The sequence below is a fragment of the Pipra filicauda genome, unplaced genomic scaffold (assembly GCF_003945595.2).
Source record: "Pipra filicauda isolate LSUMZ 115617 unplaced genomic scaffold, ASM394559v2 scaffold218_size1660888_pilon, whole genome shotgun sequence".
Lineage (NCBI taxonomy): Eukaryota > Metazoa > Chordata > Aves > Passeriformes > Pipridae > Pipra > Pipra filicauda.
Genome location: NW_024104330.1, coordinates 453,405 through 478,370, shown reverse-complemented (window position 1 = coordinate 478,370; position 24,966 = coordinate 453,405). Strand labels below are relative to the sequence as shown.

At 37.3% G+C, this 24,966-nt stretch overlaps 1 protein-coding gene across 2 annotated transcripts in view; it reads right to left on the bottom strand.

Moving 5' to 3' along the window:
* The window catches only part of CNTNAP5 (contactin associated protein family member 5), a 293,699-nt gene that overhangs the window by 54,901 nt on the left and 213,832 nt on the right, over window positions 1-24,966 (bottom strand). For both annotated transcript variants that reach the window (XM_039381219.1, XM_039381218.1), the window contains exon 14: window positions 6,563-6,719. In XM_039381219.1, coding sequence (XP_039237153.1) covers window positions 6,563-6,719 — 157 coding nt within the window. The remainder of the gene's footprint in view (window positions 1-6,562; window positions 6,720-24,966) is intronic.

Here is a 24,966-nt window from a genome sequence, read left to right as displayed (position 1 = left end):
GTATCTTCCTACAACTAGCACTGAAAATATCTACAAAAAAACATGAAATGGTGACATTTTAAAGATATCTATTCCACGTCTCTGAAAACTGCATTGCTTATGAGATATTCTGTTATACTGCATGAAGTTCTCTATATCAAATTTTATGATTGAGTTTTTATTAGTTATATGCCAGTGTCACAGCAAACTTTAGTAGCATAGCTCAACAGTGAGAGAGAAAAATATTCTAGAACTAATAAAAATCTTCCTTCTTTGTTAATGCCTTGAAAACTCAATCAAGCTTCTCTTCAAGCTCAAATAGCATATTTTATATGTTTTATTCTTTCACACATGGAAAAAAATCCCCTCATACAATAATACTTATTTTCACACAAGCAGCCACTGAAATAAAACCTATCAGGAAAATATTCTGTCCTTCAGAGAATGTACCAGCTACAGGAACAACATATGTATTTTTGCAGTTAATTATTATTATTTTATGGTAGAAAATTAAGTTTTTATTGAAAAGTCAACACCTAGGATGTTTCAGTTGACAAAAGCAGATAAGAAAGTTGAAGACACTGTGAATGTTTCAAATTCCTGGTATTTCTTGAATACTTATTTTAGAACTTATTTTAGACTCCACTTACAAAGCACCACGATTCCTTTTCTCTACGTGGTACACTATGGCAGCCTCTCAAATGTAATGCATTATTCCTGAGAGAGGAGCAGAAGAGCTTCATGTACCTGCACAATAACTTCCTGGAGGCACTGCTGTGGCACTACAAAATACAAATATACCAGGGCCTGGACAAAACATTTGGAATTTTTGCCTGAAGGGGGCTTGGGGATCACTTTTAATGTACTACAGTTTTCAAATAAAATTACTAATTTCTGATAGAAAGCATCTACACTATGATGTGCATATACATGATTTTGTCTTTTAAACAAAAAAATAAAACCTTGTTAATCATTTTTGTGTTTGTTCCCAGAGCTCCTTTTTACTTATATGTATTTTAATTTAGCAGTTAACACACACTTAAAAACAGATTATATTTCTTTTCCACAGCTGCTCCTCGGGTTAGCCAAACCCACCACTTTATTTCTGTTCATGTATTTCACATGACACTCTGTGACCACTTCCACCAAGCATGTCCTTTGCATCACACTGTGTCCTGTTTCTCAGCATTGAGAACTACAGGAGGGTAGTTCACTTGAGGAACATCCTTGCGGGGGTGATGTTCCTTGGCCAGGAACGTAAATTAAGTCCTGATTTCACAAAAAATCAAGGTAGGTTTAATCAATTCCGTGAAAGGAGTGCTGTATGCACAGAAAATGGTACAAATAAATTAATAAACTTGAGAAGTAGACCTCTCGCTTATCTGACTTGGCACTCAATTTGGCACAAATTCAGATGAAAATCTGAAGGTTTTTGAAGGTGGAAAGAACCCTCAATGAACAGATATTTCTCTGAGCTCTTAACTTAAAGGATAGTATCAATTTGTATTTCCCACAAGCAAATCCCAAACAAAACAAATCCAATAATGCCCTTTAAATTAAATCACTGAACATTTTTTATTTATGGGTATTAAATAAAGGTGGATGTCATGGATATCCATGTCTGAAGATTAACGTCTGCATCTACCCAAAAGACTTCCTTAATAAGCTATGAGGCATGTTACACATCAAACAAATGCTCTATTTATGGGCCGATTTAAAAAAGAAAAAAAAATTTTGCTGCAAACACAGCAGTGCTAAAGGTGATAATGCAGCAACTGGATATTTTAGGATGCAGTAAAGGTAAACTTACCTATAAATGACAAATAACTATTTTGATCATAACATTATGAAACTATTTTTCTTCTTCCTGGCTACCAATAAAAGCATGCTCAACAAACTCTTACTCTATGGTGTCCTAACAGTGTGAGCCATCATAAATCACTAATCTCCAGGTAGCCATTTCCATATTTTTTTCTAACAGATGGTAGAACAGTGGTGCCATTAAATATAATTTATTCTCATATTATCCCCTATTGGTACGTTTTCCTCTTGTACATTAATGAAAACTCTAGTGGGAACAGAGCCTCAGTAGCTCAGATATTCAGTACAGATTTTCATGACTACCACACATTTGGGGAATGGAATCAGCAGATGGCAATGAAGTGCATAAGGGATGGGCCTGTGAAACAGGCTTCCATCAGAAGAAGTTTTGGGGCCTGTGCAGGACATACCATTAATAATCCAAAGCAATAAATTTTAATTGCTATGTTACCCATGATCTGTATAACAGATGTAACAGTTGAAGGCAAGATGCATTGCCTATATTTGGCTGAACTAGAGAAGAGGTACAGAGTTTGGTAATGATAGTAAAGAACTGATTCCTGACACCTCAGGGTCCTGCTACAGTCAGCTCTCTGCAGGCAGCTCTTCTCATTTGTTGACAAATGCAGTCATGACAGCAGATATCCAAGACAGCTCTATACAGGCCAGGTCACCTCTGGCAGGGTTTATTTATGAGCTCACAGGCTCTGTGGAGTTGCCTGCACTGCTTCTGGGGGAATGGATTCAGTGTGGGATAGTGGCTGAGCAAACAAAACCTGTCAAATCTGAGCTCGTCAGGGTTTCTCTGCCCTGCTCTCCTCAGCCCTTCCAGTTTTAGCATCCTGGCTCTGGCACAGCTTTGCACAAATATAGCTCATCCAAGCAAGGCTTTGTTCATTTCCATGTGGCTTTGCTCCTCCTCAAACAAGGCTGGATATGCTCAGTATATCTCTGCAAGACAAAGTGTGTCTGACAATAGCAGTATCCATTTTCCCTTTTGTTCCCCTCCTTTTCACGTCCTGTGGTTTCCTTACTCCATGGAGTGCCCCAAAGACATGATAAAGAGGTGATCGCATGTCTCTTTGGAAATGGCAAAGGCTTAGTTCCCCAGTGAAGGAGACTATTCTGGAAGACAAAAGAAGAGGACACTCCTACAGTTTGAATAGGAAGACTGGAGAATAGAAATAAAAGATGGCCAATCAGGTACTCATTGGAATTAACAGTCCAACAGGCTTTGCTGAGATGCCTGAGCTTCTTTTACAAAATGAGTTCCGGAGATGCCTCTCTTTCTATACAAAATAAAAAGCTGTGAAGTTCTTTAAATTCACAGGGTTTCCAGGTGATGACTGGCTTCACTAAAGTCTTTTCATTTGAAGTGGAAATTGGATTCTAAAGAGATCAAACCAGAAATGGACTTCAGGACAGTCATGCACCACCATGGCATGGAAAAGTTTCCTCCCATTTAAATGCAAGGTTTTGGTGAGCAGCAAGGCTTTAATTGCCAAGGCAAGAGAACTTTGCTTGAGATGGAAGAAAACCTGGGAGAGGTACTTAAGAATCCAAACAATCTCATTATAACACTACCCTGTCTGTATTTCAGTAATGCTTTATCCTTTAGATCAGTTTAACACATTTCCCCAATTATGCCTGCATCAAGAATGCATCCTCTGTTTAAAAGAGGGCATGTGTTTTGAAATAAAATTGCAAATCTGCCTCATCTACACACAACTTGTTCCAACAGTTAACTACTCTCAGTGTGGGGAAGAGGAAGAAAGAAAAATAAAACATTTTATGAACTAGATTTAGCTTTAACATGAAGCCACTGGATCCCTATGAATGTTCCCAGCCACTAGCAAGTTTTTCCAACAGTCAGAAATTTCTCTTTTTTTTTGAAGCACGCATAAACTACAGTCAAAGAGCGTTTGACACCTTTCCAGATCCCTTGCTTGGTTCAAAAACTTAGGGTGGCAACTTATGCCTCTGCTTCCTCATCAGAGATCTTCTCCCATTCTCCGGTAAATGCTCCACTATCCTGCAGTGACAGAATTAGCTGTAATCATACTGCAGAGCTTGGAAGTATGATGAGGAGCTGGATGGAAGAAGATACTTATCAGTATAATGCTTTAATAAGAACAAAGGTGAAAAATACAAAAGCCTTCCCCATAGAGCACGTTTAATTATACATTCCTGTTCATCTGGCCAGGGGGACTAACTTGTTGTCAAGTAAGAGCCCAAAAATAGCAGCTGGCTCAGGTGTCTGCTCAGATATCATTTAAAAGTCAGCATGCCTAGAAGTGCATATTGTGTGCTGCCAAACACCTGGCTCAGGACTTTGTCAGGTCTGCCTTCCATTGTTTATGATTTCTTTCTGCTCTGAGAAATTAGTAGCTCCTTCTATACCTAAGATTTAGTCTATGGAAAGCAAATCAAAGCAAAATTTTAGGCCTGTCTCCTCTTCAGAAGGACGTTCCAACTGTTCTGGAGAGTTTCTACCTTGGAGCAGCATGATTTATCTAAAAGAGCAAAAATGATTTTCTGGTTTTCCACTCTGCAGCACCCATTTTATTTCATGCCGAGGCAAATAAATGCATCTACTGCTGTCTTCCTCCTTCCACTATAATGTATAGCAGGTTAAAGTCACAGTTCAGATCTCAGCAGGTTTCAGGTTTTAATGCTCGTTATATATCAGGGGGTCAGTGTTCTAGCAGGGAAACACAAAAGCAATCTTCAAGAGGCATGAAATTTCTTATGTTTAGAAACTCTTCATAAAGGTCAGGGGTTTTTCAGCTTTTAAAAAGACAATCTGCAATTTAGAATGCTACCAAAGTAAAAATTTCTCATGGATTAAACGCCAAAACAACTGAACCCCCAAACCAACAAATAGTAGGTAGTTTAGTGGAGGAGACTTCTGAGCATATTCTGCTATTATCATGGAATTAGGAGAAACAAGTAGCTCTGTGAGCTGCCAAGCTAATGATGCATGATTTCCAACATCTCCCTCCCATGAGGGTTTTCCAAAATCTAATAGAAGTGTATGCTTCCTTAACTTCTTTCTTGTGCATTTGAATTGGCTTTTTCCCCTCAGCCTGGCATAAATTTTCACAGAATGTGTAATTTGTAATACTTTCGAGATTTCTCTTTCTCTCTTCAAGATGTTTGAAATGTGTCTTTTTATTCAAAATCATTGGGTGTGGGGTTTAAATGGAGATAAACACCCATAGCATAACTTGCTTGGGTCTCATTTCCTGAGGAGACTTAGCTGAAACATTATAGAACTGCATTTAGCTTTCACCTTGCGTTGGTTTGTATGACCTAATGGTGCAGTCCTGCAATCACAGACTGCAATCCCAATGTCTGCCAGCATAACACCCTGTTCTACTTGAGAAGTAGCTCACTGAAAAATGGAATGTGGATTATGAAGAGCCAAGCACTAGTAAAAACAGATGCTCTCGATGCTCATGTGTAAACCTTGTCAAAAGTGCATCTGATAAACAAACATTAAAGAAAAGATAGATTAACATGCACAGCCAGCCTATTCTATACAAATCACATTCATAAGCCAACATTTACATAAACATCTTCCTGAAGAAATCCCCTTACAGTTATGATTTTTGAAAACGAATAGTGACCCCAGGGAAATAAATGGTCCAGGCAAATACTCACACTGTCTGGAAATCAAGCAACCAAAAAAACCCAACACTTACAGTGACAAGTAATTTCTGATTTTATTTTTTTTGCATTTCAGGACTCTTTACGATTCCTTTCTACTCATTTTAAGTGAAGGTTTCACGGGGATAATTTGGACACTATTTCAAACACAGTAGCCTATGACAGTAATACATTTCTTGTCTACTTCTGTTATTCATAATTTCTGAACTACTCAAGGTTAAAATATCTTTTTTTTCAGAGAAAGGACAGCAGCTCCTATCAGTGAGTGGTCCAAAAGTAAGAGTGAATGAGAGTTTTCACATGAGTGTTTCAAATTGCACTTCCAACAACACTCATCTGGCATTTCAGTCCCCTCAAACACAATTAGGAATTAATTAGAAAGTTCACCAACTATCTCTTGGTGGTTGGAGTTCTCTGAAGGTGCAGAGAATGAGAGAAGATTGTGAGGTGGCCTTCCCAAATTCATGCAGCATCAGAGCACACCAAAAGTCAAAAGCCAGGGAAGGCTTTGAATATTCATACTGTAACAAAAACTTCCTATGGAAACTAAACCAAAGCCTACAGAAGCCAAAGCAAGTCTTATTATTGACTTTAAAAAGCTTGGGATCCAATGTAAAAGAATGTTAAGGCACATACAGATATACTGTCTCTTAGGAAAAATAATGTTCTTTTTAATAGTACATATTTCTTGTTTAGCTATACCTGACTTTTGCTGTCTGTGCTTGAATTTTCTCCTCTGATATATGCCCGTGAACCAATCTCCCAGAACCTTTATTCATGCAATGCTCCAACTGAATAAAAATTTTTAAACAAATACAGTTACTGGATTCAGCATTCAATGAGAAATATTTTTTTGAAGACCACCCATTCCAGCAACATGTTTCAGCCAGATATCTTGTTTTCGGTTCAAAAAAGAAATTTAAGATGAAATCAGAAGTCCAAATTCTAGTTTGACTTTCATTCTTGTCTGATTATACTCAAGCCATTCAATCTTCCTGAACTGTGAATCAGGAAAGGATTTAACCCTTCCTTTCCTACTTCCTATCACCAGCTCTTCATACAGACACTGCCATTTACATGTTAAAATTATTACCATTCTTCTCTATCTGCGTCACAGTTGCAAAAATATCTCATATCCAGACAACTTTCTTCCAGTCCACATGCACATTGTTGAATGCCCGGAAGAGATCCTCCCCAGTAAAGATGCTTTTCATTGGCACGGCCAACCCACCAAGCAAATGGCATTCCATCTGGATGAAGGGGAAAAACCGGGGAAAAGGAGAGAAAGAGAGAGAAAGAGAACTTGATAAGCAAATCAGATTCTCCTGAGAATGAAAAAGAGAGTGAAGGTGGACATGTTGGATAATACAGAAAGAAAAGATGTAAACTACAAAGTAACCAACCATAAACTTTGCCCAGGTTCCATTTTATGGAATACATGTTGGGAAAGCAGCAGTTCTACTGTAATCCCATTTGGAGGAGCAGATGTTTTCCCCACAGGGCTTGTGTGCTAATCATATATGAGAACCTTGGTGCCTTTCAGCTGCAAAGACTTTTGACATGCAAACCCAACATCACTGTCTGCATCATCTGTGTCCAGTGTTTTTGTGTGACACTGGGGGGAGATCTGATCACTGATGGAATCTGAAAACAATTCTCCTGCCACGACTCACACTGGACAGCTGTTTTGTACCATGTAGTATTGGCCAAGGACCTCTCGTAGAGTCATCAAGTTTTGTAGAAGACTCTAGCTCTTAGACTGGAATTTCTTACCTCATATATAAAGAACAAAAATCTTCAGAAATAACACACAAACTGATCTATTACTATAGGCTCCTCTCAAAACCAAGACCAAAATTTCTATCAGTTTCCAAGGGAGTAGGACTATTGTTCTCCAAGGGCAGAATTTGTAGATGCAAAGCTCCATAAGATATTAAACAAGGTAGGACATAAGTGGGAAAAAGTATTTCCCTGCTTGAGAATCAATTTATCTCTGTGAAGCTATTTTCTACCTACAGGAGCTCTAAGATCTATACATTTATACAAACAGAGATTTTTTTTTTTTAATTTCAGAATCTGTAATGTATCAAGAATTAAGTATTAATAGTCAGATACAGTAAGCAGAATCAGATGTAATGAAAGTCACAGATTAGCATTTTCTAAGACTGAGTTTGTCTTCCTGCTCAGATAACTTTTTCATTGACTTCTTAATCCTTAAATCAAGAAATGTAATCAGTTATACTTAAGGTAGATGGCAAAATTTAGCAAAATTGACATATCAAGATTTTTGATCAGAGGAGCTTGGAAAATTGAACTGCACTGTTAATGTAGAAAGATGCATCATTTTATTCTTCTACTCTACTAACATTGTTAGTAAGGAGTATTTCTCCTTATACAAAGCAAGAAAGACTAAAATATGGAATGCAATCACGGTTAACTGTAGAGTGTAAGGGACTAATTAAAATGAGTTTTAGAATTACTTGGCAAAATTAATTCATGTTTATTTTCCTTCTAAGCTTAGACTGCTGAATTGTAAATTCATGAAAAAAGGAAAATAAAAAAAGGAAGAGCAACTGCATCCTCATGATACCAACAATTAAGACATGATGAATTTGACCAATACCCAGAAGTACTCATTAGAAAAACACAATTCAAGAACATCTAAGGATTCATCTTACAAAAATGTACACACTCATTTTACGTCTCATATTATTATCAACACATTTATGATTTCTTTCTTTTCTATTCAACTGATTTTTGTGCAGAAGTTGATTGTTGCAAACAGTGAAACAGTTTTATACTACATTACTGGGAAATTACTTGGTAAAGCTTGGAATAGTAATGTTAATTGAATAAAAGGGTGATTTGTCTAGGAGTAGAAATAGATATTATACAGAAGTGCTTAATCTAATTTTAAAACTGTCCATTCTGAAAAAAAATATTTAAATAAAGATAAATATTTCAGGCCAATAGCAAATAATGGCATTCATTAATCAAATGCAATATGTGTCAGATTCTTCTGGCAGAAGTCATTATACACTTAAACATAACAGTGAAATAAGCAATCATTCACATAAATTAAGAATAAGCAGTTTTCTGATGTCTTTTTCAGATCTGTTGTTATTTGTTTTATTGAGCAATACCAAACAAGCACATGCACATTCTGATTTATGATATAGACTGGGGAAGTGGTAGCAGAACCATAGTTTGAGTAATTTACAAGGAAATTAAACACAGTGCTAAAAAATAGAGCATTCAACATTATAAGGAGCAGTCTTAGATTGTCAAGGGAATAGACTATAAAAAACCAGTGTCTTTTCCAAAATTCTATTTATTATGCAGAGTTCTGCCACCCTTTTCTCAAGATGAGCAAATTTTTCTCCATAACTAGTCCCTTAGAAATCAATTGTATTATTAAGGAATATTATGCCCTGATTCTTCAAAATGCTTTCCCACATGCTTAGTTTTTTAACACATGAGAAATCACAGAGGTATTCAGAAAAGCTCTTAAATCTAAGGTACTACAGCAACTTGCACAGTTTAGGAATTCTGAAACATATATTGTATGTCATATACCTGTAATCTTGAAGCAAAGTAATACTTCACTAGCAATGCCAATTAATCTATCTCTGATTTCTTTCCAGAAGTTTACTCTGTTATACCTGGGCAAAGCTGGAGGATGTCTTGCACTGAGATTGAATTTAGCTAACTTCTGTTGATTAAGATTCTTTCTTATGAGCCTGTATATTCTTTGCAGTAACTTCACTTCTGTAATTATGGTATTATAATTTTTTCAAAGCATTATCAATTCTCCACCACCTCAAAATGAATTAATTTCCTATATGTGATGAAGCCACAGACCAAATCCATGACATTAATCAAGGATTTAACTTGACCCTATAACCTTATGGTTACATAAGTCAGTAAAATTCTACTTAAAAATTTCTAAGCTAAAAAGTCCACTAATAAGAAGCGCTACTAATTCTTTTTTGAGACTGGATGTGGCACTTAGTGCCATAGTCTGGTATCTATGGCAGTAGTGGATCAAGGGTTGGAGGTCCTTTCCAACCTGGCTGATTCTATGATTCTATGATTCATTCAGTGCTTACATTGTACCTAAAAATACATTATTTAGAAAAAAAAGTTGTCAAAAGCCTACTGCGCAAATAAAAGTATTCTTTTTTATATATTTTTGTCTATTTATAACAGTAAAAAAACTCCTATAAAAATTTTTTAGGGTTTTCTTTGAACTCCATACTATGATTTTGAAGGACAACATCAGGAAAAAAATCTCAAACCACGCAAAACAAACAAGTTCCAAGTGACTTAATTCACCAGTAACACAACAGAGACCAGTTTCTTTCAAGTGATTTTCTTCTGTACTGCTTAAGCTGCCTTTGGTAGGTTTTAATTTTGATAAAAAAATCTTAAGAAAGGCATTTTTTTTGTTTTATTTTCTGCAGAGGACAATAACATTTTGAGTAATTATATTGTCTGGAAACCTCTGCAAACAGCTGTGATATTTATACTACTCTTTTTACCATAATTTAATATCGTATTGAATAAAAAAACTAAACAGGCACACTGAATACTGTATCAAAACAAATACTGCTACTGATTCACACTGCCAGGTAGATTGCAGAAAGTAAGGTTTTGGCACAGGTCTTCTGAAAGGAAAGAATGAGGGGTATCATCAGCTGATCATCTTGACGTTTTCCTCTACCTGTCTCCATAGGCTGGTTCTTTGGTCTATTCAACAGCTGTATGTGTGTATCCAAAGAGCCAAGACTCTGAAAACCCTGACATATACAATACTGCCATATATATGGACAAGAACTGTGTCCATCCAGCAAGGCACAGAGAGTAAGCTCCTCCCAGATGTCAGTTGTTCAGCAGATCCCCAGTACCTACTCTGTCAATGTGCTTAACTAAACCGTTCATTGTTAGCTCTCTGTATGAAACCTGTTCCAGCAGAAGCAAGGCTGGCGTAGACTGTACAGTTAACAAGCACAGAGGCTGAGCACTATGAAGAGGAGAGCAGACACGTGAAATTGGTTACCAAAGATCCTTAGAAGGAGATGCAGATTGAGATCAAATTCACCTGCATTGCATGTCTGCCTCTTCCAGTGACAAGAATGGCTGAACACGTATTCGGTGTCCTTCTACTAGCTTACAACAAAATATCTGTCTTCTTAAATCTCCCTCTTGTTGACAGTTCTCTCATTTTCTGTATTAGGAGACATTGACACTGCTAGAAATACAAGTTATTTTTAAAGGGTTAAGGATTGCTCAGGTTTTAAATGCCAAAGAATTTTTTCAAAAAGTATTTGTATAGGCACTCAGAAGCTGGAGGAGACACAGAAACAGCATATTCCAGAAACGTTTAGGACTAAATCACTATATGTATAAATTCCAAGCAACTTTTGTGAACTCAGTTTGCCTTTATATAGGCAGAAATTCTTAGTATTGACTTTTATGTTTATACAGCATGAGTTAAACAAAAGCCATGCATTTTTAAAAGTACTATGTTTAAAATATTTGTCAAGATTTGTCTGCATCATTTTCCAGGTTGTTCTTGCTATCACAACAAACAAAAAATCTGGAAAAAATTTATGGAAATATAACAAGATAAACTGGATCTCGTGTTATACTCCTGTGCTCTATAAACCTGAAGTCTGACACAGCGCTTATATACCCCTAACACAGCCAAAGTTTTTGGGGTACCCAAGTTTCTGAAACAGGTCAGTTAAATGTCTTTTTCACCATCACATCGAGTCAATTTATTTGCATTTGTCTATTGAAACACTGAAACCGCATGGTACTGAAACAACATTCTCTTGGCAATCTTCATGCTCTTTTTTCCTTTCAAATTCAAACCAAGTTAAGTAGAATTGATTTTTTTTGAAACTTACATATATCAATTTTACTGATGAAAATGTAGATTAATTTACATCCATGCTGTTTTCTTCTAAGACGAAATATTCACATATCAAGAGTTAGTGAGAATTAGGAAAATACTGATTGTAGAATTGCATAGAGCAATCAAACCCAATTCTTTGAAACTGCACTCAAAAACATAAAATGTCTGTTTACACCAACTACTCCAAAAATATCAAATTCTGCAAATGGCACACCTGATATATTGAACAATGTGAAACATGCAGTTAGCATATTTTTTATACATGTATCTGTATATATATACACATGTATATGAGGCAATTTCAACCTGAATAACTGAATTCAGAAGCCTATCCAGAGTATAAATTATGGTCTCAGCTAATCAATTTTTAAAAGGCTCTGAATAAATGGAGAAAGGGGTAAGAGAGCGAAAACAAGGGACAACTGTGATTCAGTACTTTTTGCAAAGATTTACCAAGATCTTGTTTTCCCATGTTTAATTTTTTTCCATTATACCATTTTCATAGCCTTTTTATATTAGAATTTTTAACATTAAATTGATGTAAAACCAAATTCTTCCACTTTGGCTTTTCAACAGGAAAAAAAATACTGTTTTGATAAATCTAAGAAAAAGTATTTATAATAATTCTGGACAAGAAATGGACAAACTGGAGAAACATTTCATATTCAGTGGAAAACACAAAATTAATACATTCTCAGAGGCTGTTTGTTCAGTGAAGAATTCTGTGGTATTAAGGACTCAGAATCTGTATTGGTTTAAACAACAACTCACACCACGGGGAAAATATACTAATAACACAAAATGGGGAGAACTCAAGCTGTGCTGTATTAACCAGTACATGCTACACATTCTTTGAAGTGGGTGCTGACATATGACAGTGAAAAAAATTGCTCTTTGGTTTACAGCCCTCAGCGAGGGTCTCGTGGCTCTGCCTCGGCAATTATGGAAGCAATACCCACCCTCTCTGCACTTCATAAACGACCCTACTTGTAACTCAAGATCATGTTATCTTGGGAAAAAATCATTTATGTAATAAGGAAAAAATGAGAGTCCCCAGTGACATGGTTCCTTTGAACATTGTTTACTCAGTGAGCCATCAAGTACCCACTTGTTTTTGTACCATACTACTCTGCTTCCATGTACCTCTTCACAGTACAGCCATAATGACCAACAAATACTTCCTCCCTTTTACTCAACGGCATGAGTAAATGCCATTTACTTCCCCATGGCAATTATGCCACTTTTATATTCCTTTTTCTTAAAATTGTAACCCACTGCCCTAATTTTCAGAGATGGCAAACATGGTTGTGCTGGAAATCACAGTAGGTCAAACATTGCAGCAAGACAATCACCATTCTGTACTGAGTAGCAAAGGTGCTGCCCAATGTTACTAAGATTCTCACTGAATTTGATTACAATTTCTAGTCGGGTCCTAGAATCCTTATTTAGAGCAATTATCCGAAAGTGAAGTAGTCTTGCTAATACCAGTGGACCTACTCCCTGGGCAAGATCTGTTTAATCACAAAATCTGTCCCTCATTCCAGACTTATTTTGTTATTTTCCTATTTGGTTAGGAAAAGGGGAAAGAAAGGCAGCACTTTGCTGACAGTTTTTTCTCATTATTAAGCTTTGCTGCCAAGGTGCACTGCTTTCACAGAGTCCCAGGCTGAAGTAATTGCTTAAAAAAACAAACCAAGAAAAACAACAAAAAAACCCCATGCAGCATCATTTGTCTGCTTCTCTTAAGGAGAGAAATCACTCTGGTTCTGGAACAGCTGTTATCACAGTGCGCTCTGTACTTCATATAATTGTTAAGATATTCTCACAGATGACAATGGGCAGAAAGAAGGTAAATAAACATGGATTTTTGCTTCTTCTAGACTTAAAGGGAGGCTAATGAACAGAACTGCTAGCTGCAATGACAGAGTTATGCAATCACACACAGCATTTCAGTAAAAGCAAAATCTTCATCAATCCTTTGAGAGACAGATTTGAGGATGGGTGTAAGGATTTAAAACCCAAACACTTTTAGATGCTGAGGAAGATTAAATCTACATCCAAACTAAAATTCTATGCCTCATGAATGTCTCTGTTGAAGGCCAAAAAAGGCTGAAAATATTATGAGTATTTGCATTCTCCTTTGCCAGCTCAGGCTGGGTTGTTTTCTCAATAAATTTCTGGCCAAGTGACAAGTTTCCTGAAAGATGCAAGTGGGATTTCAGCCAGCAACAGAAATGATGCGAAGAGCTGAAGGCATGCAGGTTAGGAAAAACAACAATAACAAACAAACAACCCAAACCAAAAATGGAGAGAAGATTATAGCTTTTAGGGACAAATGACAAAACCAGAAAATAGCAGCTTTGAATCTCCAGCAGTTTTGCTGAAGATGAACTGGATACCTGACCCTGATGAAACTAAAAAATTATCTCATTTCCTCTATTTTCTGCATTCCAGCTCACCTTCAATTTGAAACTGTCCCTCTTGCTTTCAACTCCTGTTCCTCTTCCTCATTCCCCTTTTCCTTTCCCATTTTCTCTGTTTAGCCTAATTCCTCTAGGTAAACTGAGATAAATAAGCCTTGCATTGCTTGGACAGACAAGTCTATGACATCCTTGCATGTCCTGCCACATCCTTACTCTGTACTGGGACCAGAAACCCATCAGTGCCCGGGATTCAATTGCAAGTGAATAATGAACATGGATAAGCCACAGTGGGCTCCAACATGACCCTGCCTGGGCCAGAGGAGCAAGACCTGCTCAACAGATGTCTGGACTTTTTTTCCTGTGTCGTAGGTATAGTCAGTAAGAATAACGGCAATAAGATGAAGCCATCATTTCTTGCCCTGACACTGTTCAGCCAGCTCCTATGTGTTCATTCCCATCCTCATTCACCAGTACCCTCTCACCCATTTCCACTGAAAGGTCATCTCATGAGGTGGCTCAATACAGTGCCCAGGAAAAGGTCTTTCATTCTTAATCAGTTCTTCTGCATAAGTATAAAAATAGTGAGAGTAAGTGGTAGCGGGTGCTGAATTAATGGGCTAATAAAGAGAAGATAAACCAGATCATGTCATTCCAGTTCTTGTGGGGTTCTCTGCACCTGCAGCAGACCAGCATTCAGTGACTCTCTAGGGCCTGAGGAAGACAATAGGAATGAGAGTTACAGCCACCCTGTATGCAGCTAGTAACACAGCCCACTCTCTCAATGTCCTACTGAATCCCGTCCACATTATCTTATGAGCTAACTGCTTGAGGTGCCTACATGGAATGGAGGAAAGAGTGGAAGAGATGACTGAGTTTATGAGTTTAGACAGATCATACGCTCTTCTTTAGAACTTACTTTTTAAAGCATTTTATAATGGATGTGAAAGGGCTACAAGGTAAGGAGAGAGTACTGAACTAAAGCACCTTATAAAATATTGCGAGGTGAGAATAGTAGTTTATCACAGCAATTTTTGTTCTTAAATGCTATTTAAGTTTTCATAGATGAAAGCAATTTCAAAGCACAGAAATAAGACTGCGGAGGACAGAGGGGAATAGTTGAAGCATCAAAGACTGTGAATGGTGCATCGAACCATAAACCAACCATTTCACTACAAGAAAACCTGGTATTCAACGATTATTCATGGAAACGTTGAAGTGAGAAAACAACTTTCATAGAATGGTAAAACTACATTATAAGCAACTATCCCAGGAAAGACTTCTAGGAAGAAACACTTTGTAGCTCCCTCTTTTACTATTATTTTCCATGAACAATAAAGTCCAGATACAGCAACTGGTATAAAAGCATCCAGTTTCAGTAAAATCAGAGTAGTCTCAGTATCAAGCTGTTCACAGGAAGACAGAATGGTTGAGGCTGGAAACTGTTTTGTCCAGCCCTCCTCTTAAACAGGTTCAGGATGTGAGAATTCCTTAGACAAACTCTGGCTGTCACTGAGACAGGCAAGAGTACCATCCATAGGTATGCAGCAACTGAAATACAGGCCTGAAGGATTGATTTTCAAAGGCAGTAAGAAAGAAAAATTAATTATATATTTGATCCATCTTGAGTTCTGCATTGTCATGGTTCAAGCTCTTGAGACAGGGCATGGATGAAGAGTAACAGAGGGACCCTACCTACAACACTTTGCATCTCATTCACTCAGTGTGGTACAACATGGAGCTGTACAGCAAAGCCCCCAGCTCTGCACAGCTGCCAGGCTCAGGTACTCTCACCTGCCTACCAGCCTGGGCCTTTCACCAAGAAAGCTCAAAATACCTAGGGCTGCAGCCTGGCCTAATAGTGGTCTGAAAGTCGGGGCATAACTAAGAGCAGGTTGATTGTTTATGAACACAAGCAAGCTGGAGTAAAGTTGAGTGGAATTAATATACGGATGAATCCAATTCTTGCAGGAAGCCATGGACAGCTTGCTGGATCCTGCCAATGCTAAAATGCAACTTGATAAACTAGGAAAAGAAAATAGATAAAATGGGGACATTTGGGACATTTAATAGGAGACTGGATAAGTTGCAGAAAAACATGCTGTGGAAAGCAATCTTTGCTCTGTCCTTTGGGAGGAACTACATATGCTAATAACAGTGCTTCTCTCTTTATTTTGAAAAGTGTCTGAGTAAAAATGGAATTACCTTACTCAACAGAACTGTTTCCTATATATGCAGTTTTAACTATCAGCATTAATAATGAGAAAAGGATCCTTATTATTGCTTTTTCACCCCTTCTAACATTTCACCAATACAGTCACTAGTGACTGAAATGGACTGTCTTCAGATTTGACAACCCTCCACAAAAGACAGATTAATTTTGTTTCCATTGCACTTGCAATGGCAGCTTCTAGGAATAATAAAAACTAGATTTGGGTATAGAGAATCTTTATTAGCAATATTGATTCATGAAGCAATGAGAACACATCTTGTCCTTCAGCTCCCAGGTTAACACAGCATGGCTGACAGTTAGAGAATAAAATCTATTTACACGGAGTGAATCTGACCAGAAAGTCGTTAGGACAATGTCATTTCCACAGTGCGCCTTTCTGAAGTGCAACTACTAACTGGTTCCTGTAAGTGACTGATAATAACTGAATTTCATAGCTTAGATTGATCTTAAAGAAATCAGAAAATATCATCAGTAAATATGCTGAATTTCTGAACTGGAATAAAAATAGAAAAACAGTCTTAATAGAACATAAATTAGAAGAGATAATAACATATTGCTAATCACTTTGAAGCCCCAATCCCTAATTAAATAAATTAGAGGATTTTCCTAAAACTGATAATAGCACTCTCAGATATTATTGAGATGGTGTTTCTGTTTTGGACAGAATCCTTTGGAAAATGAGATCACATCTCAAGTTCCCTGTAAAATTATTTGGTCAAATGAGCATCTTTGGTAAGAGAGAAATCCAGTATCATGCTCCATGAAGCTCTAGATAAAAAGCCAGAGGGCTTTTTTGTTATTATTTTGTTGTTTTGGGTTCTTTTAATGGCAAAAAAGGAAGATATTTAAATAATGTTAAACACCTGTAAAAGTCCATGTGCAGAGTACACAATATATTTCCTGTTCTCTACAAGACAGGCATTGTAAACCACCACAAAATGACACCAACACCTAGAAAAGAGTTTAGAGAATAATATAGGCACATTTCTGAGTCTTGCACTAATTATGAACCAGAAAGGCAGCTTGGACAAGCAGAGATAAATCACGCTCTAAGCCTCTCCTCCTACTCTTTCTTCACATCCCTACTGAATTGAAATCTCACAGGGCCAGTTGAACTGGATTTTTTTTTGCTCCTAAAACGTGTTAGTTGGCAAAACACTCAGTTGCATTTACTATGATCACGAAGTCCAGCATAGCAGTGGAAAAAGTCCAGTTTTAAGTTCTTTGTCAAAAAACCCTCAAACAACAAACAACTTGTTGAACTACATTCCAGTATCTTTGGGAGGCTACAAACATTACTGCAACTCATTAAACTTGTTTATAGTCTGATGTGTTACAACACATTACAGAGTAATGTTAAATAAATAAATGTTGATTTGACACTGCTTTCAACTGCAGAGCAATTCTGCTTTCCTCAATATTCCAATTATTGTCAACAGTTAATGTCTTAAGCGGTGGAATTGGAAATTTGGGTACAATAAACAAATGCAGTCAAATTTTAACTTAAAGATATACCCAAACTAAAGCATGGCATTAGTTAGCTGTCCGTGTCTCAGGGCTGCAATTACAGTTTTGTTGGTCAGAGCAGCAGGGGCACCATTTGTCATCCTAAGGAAGGCTAGAGTGCTGTGAAATTGGGCACTTTGGAAAAATGCAGCTGTAGCAGAACATATGTATATGCAAGACCATGAAATGAACTGGCTCCAAGCCAGCACATAAAGAGAAAAACAAGACAATGTAAATGAAAAAATTCATAGAACACTGTACTCAGAAGATGCTCCTATTGATATATCCTGAACAGCCTTAAAGGTCAGGATGATAACAATCTGTCTTCTCTGTGGAATTGCTTAATCAATTTGCAGCTCTTTTCTTCAGCCTGTTAGCAACAGGTTTATATCTTTCAACTAGATCTTCTATTTAGTTTTTGCTATTTAATTGGTCTCAGGTTGCTGTGTATCTCTCTATAAAACTGTAACAAACATGGGTGTGTATATACATTCCTGCACAGACTGTACTGGATAGAATATGAACTGCTCAGCTATGCTCAGCAGGTCTACTGTCACTAATAGAGATTATTATTCAGCTGAAGATGGTTTTCTGCTCCTACAGCTGAATGCAGAACTCAGCTGTAGCTTTACCACTGCGGTCAATACTGGAATGGGCAGAGGCTGCAGAAGAACGAGAACCATGCAACCATGAGAAGTCCTAGTCCTTCCTCTCTTTCCAAAAGCAGAACAGGCCTATGTATCTTCTGTATTTAATGGTGAGAGAAAGAATCAGCATTGGAGCCAATCCATAATCTACAAGCTTCATGAAGTAAGAATCAAGATCTTTGCATACAATGTAACCCTCTACCACAGGCCTTTCATCACAGCTGACGAGACAAATCTTTCTGTGGGCTGCATCAAGGCTGTGAATCAAAAGTCCACAAGATCATCACATACATTATCATGTTTCCTTCCAACAGTAAGGCTCCTTAACTGAGTGTACCTTCCTCAAACCAAGTATACAAATCCTGTCAACTACTGGTTTGGAGAGATGCAGACATCTCTACCAGATGGTAGTGCTTGCGTGGAAACAATACAACTGAGGCAGGTAAGTCTCTTTCAGATTGGCGTAGGATTTTGACAGGGTATACATTAGTACATGTCATTAGAGTTCTTCAACAGCTTTACAAAAAATAACGGGCTCAATCACTTCCATATAACTCTCTACATCATTTGCCTGCTTTCTTTTCAAGACATGGAGGTCCAGCGGGGCAGGCAATGAAGTCATGGATGATCAGACCCAAGACTCGTATTTAAAATAGGAACCTCTGAGGGGAAAACTTCTTTTAAAAATATATGAGAGCCACTGCCACCAACCTTTTTTCTCTACACATATGCCTGTATGAGTATGTACACCTCCATAATAATGAAAGATTTCTACTCAGATTTACATTAAGGAATTTATAAATACAAGTTACATATTTATGGCTGTAATACACTCCTAAGGATTATGTTTTTTCTCCCATCTGAAGAGCAGAACAAATGCAAAGGCAAACATTACCCTGATGTATGCTTCATTACAGAACAGACCGCAGAAACAATCAGCAATAAGCAACCTCTTTTAAAGAAAAGTGATAACTTCCCTCCCCTCCTCTTGTCTCAGTACTTTTTTTCTTCCCTAAGTCAAAAAACGTTTTTCAATGCTGATGTTGTGCTTTGTATTTTCTTCCATCTGCATTCAGCTGGTCAAGATAAGGTGCAAATGCCCAGAGATTTAGGTAAGAGTTGTTGGTATTACGCTGTAAATTCAGAGATACAGAAAACTGACATGCATAAATGAAGCCACCTCCTAATAGGGGAAGAAATGTTTTTGTCTTTAGGTTTCTTTTCTCTTCCATAGTTGAGTAAAGGTTTGAACCATACAGCTTTACTTTAAATGAAATACATGATTCCAAAACAGCTGGCCTACTTAACACTACTATGTAAACATCTGTTCAAATTCATGCATGCAAATAAGAACATCAGCTAGCAAGTCTCTTAGGCTCAGACTAGTCTTTATCAAGTCCTCCCAGAAAACACTGGGGTGGAGGCCAATGAGTGAGTGAAGTGGGAGGAAAGAGAATTCTTGAGCTTTTTTTGGAGAATTGATCCTTGGAGGAAAGATGAATGATGGAGAATACAAAAAAAACCCCATCTACAAAGAGAAAACTACATTTTCCAATATGTTTGCTTTAATGGAAGTTTTCTTTCCTATCTCTTTGTAGTGGTTTCCTACTTTATCAAATATTTTAGCAGCTTGTTTTGTAAATGGACTTTGTGGCAAATTTTTATCCTCCTCCATTCAAACCATCCTTTGAAAGTACTAGGGTACCAGATCTGCTCCTACTGAACTAAATGGGATTCTTGACATTGACATGACTGGAAACAGGCCCAGGCCAGCTGTATGCCTCATTAGATACACAATTCTATAGCACCCTCTAAAATTCTGCTGAACTCTCTCTTTCAAGCAAATAAAGCAAGTAAACTCAAAGGCCATGAAATGTCACTATTACATTTCAGCACTTAAACTGAGGCACCTGATGAATTAGTCATCTTCTTGCCAGGCATCTTAGAAAACTGCAGCCCCTGAGGGATTTCCCCTGGCCGTTACCACTTATTGCAAAGTCAAAGAGAGAAAGCTAAGGTTATTGTTTTGCCTGTGGAATCAAAATATGCTGAGAGTGCATGTTATTCCCTAGACTTAGAGGTTTATTGCATTTCTAATTCACACCTAAGGTCACCATATGTCAAGTGAGTATGCATTTTGCTACCATGGCTACTATCATCGTTTTAACTCTAATGCTAAATAGTCCTAGATTGGAACAATATTGTCTTAGAAACAGCACAATTTAGTGCTCATAGCAGAAGACTGATCTTCTGATTAAAGATTGGAAAGCCCAGTGGTTCCGTCTTTGGGTTTGTCAGACTCTCCAAAATCATAAAAATGATTCGACCACTCTGGACCTTTGTTTTCACACCAGAATGTCAAAGAACTAAAAGCCCCGAACAAAGAAAGTAAACAAAGCTAGTACAGTAACAACTGGGTCTTCTCTATTGAGAAACATTAATAAATTAATCAATCTTTGATCGAATTTCATTTAGCATTTAAAAATACAATATGAGGTTTGAAATCAGTTACTTGTGACCTGACAGGATGAGACCATGATGGTGATGCTTCTTCTGCATAATTCAGTAATGTGAATTTGACCACACAATTGTCATTCCTTGTCATTTAAGGAGTCTCACAGTTAAGCAGCCATAATTGTCCTTTGGGTGTTATCTTAAATACATTAAAAAAGAAATTGAATGCTTTCACCACATTATAGTTGGGACATTTTTTCAGAGCTAATTTCTATGTCTGTGAATTATTCATAACACACTTCAAACAGGCTCTTCTGGATAAGGTAATTGACCTTGTCTGCATGAAGCACCCACTACCTTGCCTTGGGATAATTAAATCTACGATTTGGTCCATTATTCAAAGGTAATGTCTTTTCATTAGGTTAGGCAATATATTATCACTCAACTAGTCACCTAATTCTGTATTTAACGTATTCAAGTTTTCACTGTTTTGTCATAGGTTACACTCATCATAGCAATATCTCACATTTAGTAGCAGTGTAACAGTAAGACAGCATTCTCGTGATAAATGGAAGCAGGACTTTGAGGACTACAATTTCAAGATTTACTTGCATATTTGCAACCTCAGTTGGCTTTGTTTTTTCTGTGGGTAAAAACAGTAAAGGAGATCTACTCAGTAAAAACTAGTATCAGGTCAAAACTCAGGTACAACTATTTTACCAGGTGTCAGTAGTTTTGGAAATTCACATATTATTCAGTGGAAACACTTATGTGCTGTAGAAAGATATGTTAAATTACATGCATTACACATATATGACTTCCACAGAGTTTTATTTTGCTGTGTAGAGAAACTCTTGGTTTGCCTGCCATCCAAGAATGCAATTAACAATGTTGGCTGTTGCTTAGGCTAGCTCTTAACCCTTTTGGCCTTCCTTGTAACAGTCTATTTTTAGGACTCAATTCCCTGCTACATATTCCCTCGAAAAATCTTGCTCAGTTAATACCAAAGTAACTGATTAATTTTTGCATATGCATGGAGTGAAAACCTCTGACAGAAAGCTAAACAGTTGAGCACCCAACTCTCTCCTATGCTCCAACTACTTTGAAACACTTCAGCAGAATAAAGCAGCTCTGAATCTATTTTAGTCAGTCACTGTCAAAGTCCTCCTGCATGAGTAAACCCTTGAGTGGCACAGTGATCTGGAGGAGCTCCTGCATCAGTCCCTCTCCTGGCTGCAGAAAATGGCCAGAGATGGTATTCTAATTTATATTAATATTGCACCACTCCAGTAACCAGGTTGAAAGACACTTCTCCACCCCCCTCTCCTCAACAGCGTGGGGGACACCTCTCTATTTGAAGAACAGAGTACTGTCTTTTTCAATCTATCAGTGCTTAAGTGTTTAGATGCTGATTGCAAATACTGCACTAACAACTATGGATGAACTTGTTAACTTCTCTACATATCTCAATTTTTAAAACGTTCCTGTATTTTGTAGTTTGTTTTAGACTAAAGTGGAATTTAATGAAAGATGTAATAATCAAGGAGTTAATCCAGCATCTTGCTTGCCTAAATCCTTATAAATATATTGAATCCAGTGAAACTGATCCTGCATATCTTTGAGCTTTGTAATTTTTTAGTCAAATCATTCATTATTGTAGCTTTTCTCACCCTGCCCATTAGTAGAACGTTATGATTATGTTAGCTATTCAAAGCTTTTTAATCATGTTATATAAACACAACTCAGTCTATGAATTGTTTATCTTGATTAGACATTGTTTGAGTGTTCACTTAAAATTATGAAGCATTGTTTTAGAGTAGAAATAAAGACAAGGCATCAAAAAGACTTCAAGGTGTTACAGTGAACACTTACTCTGAAGGCCTTTGGCTGAATTCCTATTTGCATGAATATTCAGGAACAATCTCTTCATGCCTCAGGAACAAAGAAAAAAATCTCAGTATCATGGTCCAGAGTAATATAAAAAAAAAAAAAGGATTATGAAAATTGTGAAATTGAAATGAAATTCTAGTAGGACGGGCAGAAAATAGTTGACATTTATCAACTAAAAGAAAGTAGCCAAGGGAAATATTGTTCTAAGCAAGATTACCTGCAACTGGCCTGGCTGCTAAATCGTATTTCATAATGGTTGACTGCCTACCATTGTGTAACCACAGTTGTGTACTGCACATTGATGGCTCCTGTCGCTATAATATGGTTATGTTTACCCATTGGTTTCTGCTTTTGTGCCACAACCCAGTAACTATGATATTATAGTGGTTCTAATGGTCTGTTTCACTTTGTTCATTTACCTATTAATTTTGGCAATGGCATATTTCACGGAACATAAATTTCATCCTCTGAAAACATGAAAACCTGTAGTACAATATGGTCAGACAGATTCTGGAGCTTTGTACAGAAGTAAAATGAACTGTCCAGGGTGGCATTTTGTGAAGAACATACCTCCCTCTGGAGGCATAGGTTGTATCTAGGGTGATTACTTCAGCAGTAACAGGATGTAATTATTCACTCAATAAAATTCTGCTTCTATTAAGTAGGTACTTCTAATGTTCTGCAGATTGACTGGTGGCCCTAGCGTGCCTCACAGAGGTAGTAAACAAAATGCAACATAATCTTTTTGTCTGAATTCAGAATACAAGTGTGCAGTGGGAAGAAAGTGACCTAGAAAACTGTTGCTGCTTTGAACACGGAGACTCTGGGAAACAGGACCACAAAACAGAACTTGAAAAATTCTCATTGCAGGAGAACCTTTCCCTACTTGGCGACAGATATTACAGTGGCAAAACAAATGGATCAAACTGACTTTTCAGAGCCAGAAAAAAGCCAAAGGGAGCTGAGACAGAGCCTACTTCAGAAGAAGACCACTTGTCCTAGAATCTCACCCTCTGATGTTACATTAGTTTTCAGTCATAAAGATTTCTCTCCAAAAAACAACCCCTAAACTTGTGCCTCACAACAAAGTAGCTTCATGTGGATAAAATCTGAGAGCTTGAAATCACAGTGACAATGGGAGGCAAACAAATGCTAATGTAAAAAAAGCCTTTAGTTCAAAGCCAAAAAGAGTAAAACTACTGGTCTTACACTAGACCTGACAATGATCCAGCTAGTTCATTCTTCCCCTAGTAGCAGAAGGGCAAGGCACAAGAGGTACCTGTATAAATCCCACACTTGGAGTGCAAGACTTCAGAGTTGTTCATCTGGGAGGAAATGCTCTTCTTAAGGTTATTTATGTGGCAGCATGAACTTGGCCAGTGGTTTTAGAGTGGTGCATTCAAATTAATCTAATGGCCCATACCAGTTTCAGGCCAAATTGGCATCAGTTGCTGCTAACCAAGAAATCTACCTGTAGAGGAAAACTACATAGATTAATTGGTTAACCTTTCTAAACACTAATGTTAAAAAAACCCAAAAAAAGTCTTCTTCTGGGACTTTTGAATTCTGCTCTTGAGTGCAAAGAAGGCTCTTGGTGTTCCTTTTGAGTCCTGGACAGCTCATGTGGGAATATACCCCTTGGCTAAATCAGTCTGAGCCTTCCTCCTATCAAAGGGGCTTGGAAAAAAAACAGGCTCAAAAGCTTTTTCCTTTTTATTCTCAAAATTTCTGGCCCAGCAGATATCAAAAAAGGTTCTCTAAAGAAGGTTTTTAAAGTGTTATTTTCTTTCAGGTCACCACATCTTTCTAGGTACTTTTCAACTTTCAGTGAAATCTAGTCCTCTGCAAATTAGTCCAAGTTGGGGGCATGTAAACAATTCTCAAAAAAAACATGCTTCTTGGCAGTGGAAGAATTACCCACCTTTGTTTCCCCAGGGTCTGGAGACTTTTTCTCCAAGCTTGCTTACCCTTAGCAGACACCTAGAAGAGCTATTTTTATGCTTCCCTTTAACACCAGAAAGTTCATATAAGAGTAATTTAATGTTTTACTTTAAGAAAGTTTTTATTCCACTGCTATTTGAATCCCAAGCATGAATTAATCTCAAAATATAGCCTTCAGCTGATTCTCATTGTTTCTTTTCTCCTGCCTTTGCCTTCACACTTTCAAATACAGAAAATTCATTTTCCATAGGTTATCTTCACACTGTAATGGGGGTAAAATTCCTGGGCTTCAGATTAACAAGCAATGAATCTGAGCTCTAACTTAATCTATACAGAGTAAAAACGTGACTCCTTTTTCCACGTGCTTACATTTTCTTTTCTCCTATTTGCACTATATGAATAAGTTATGCCACTGATCATTTTGTGTATAGCCTATTAACACCTCTCTTTTCCTGGATAGGTCAGACCAATTAAAACAAAATCAAA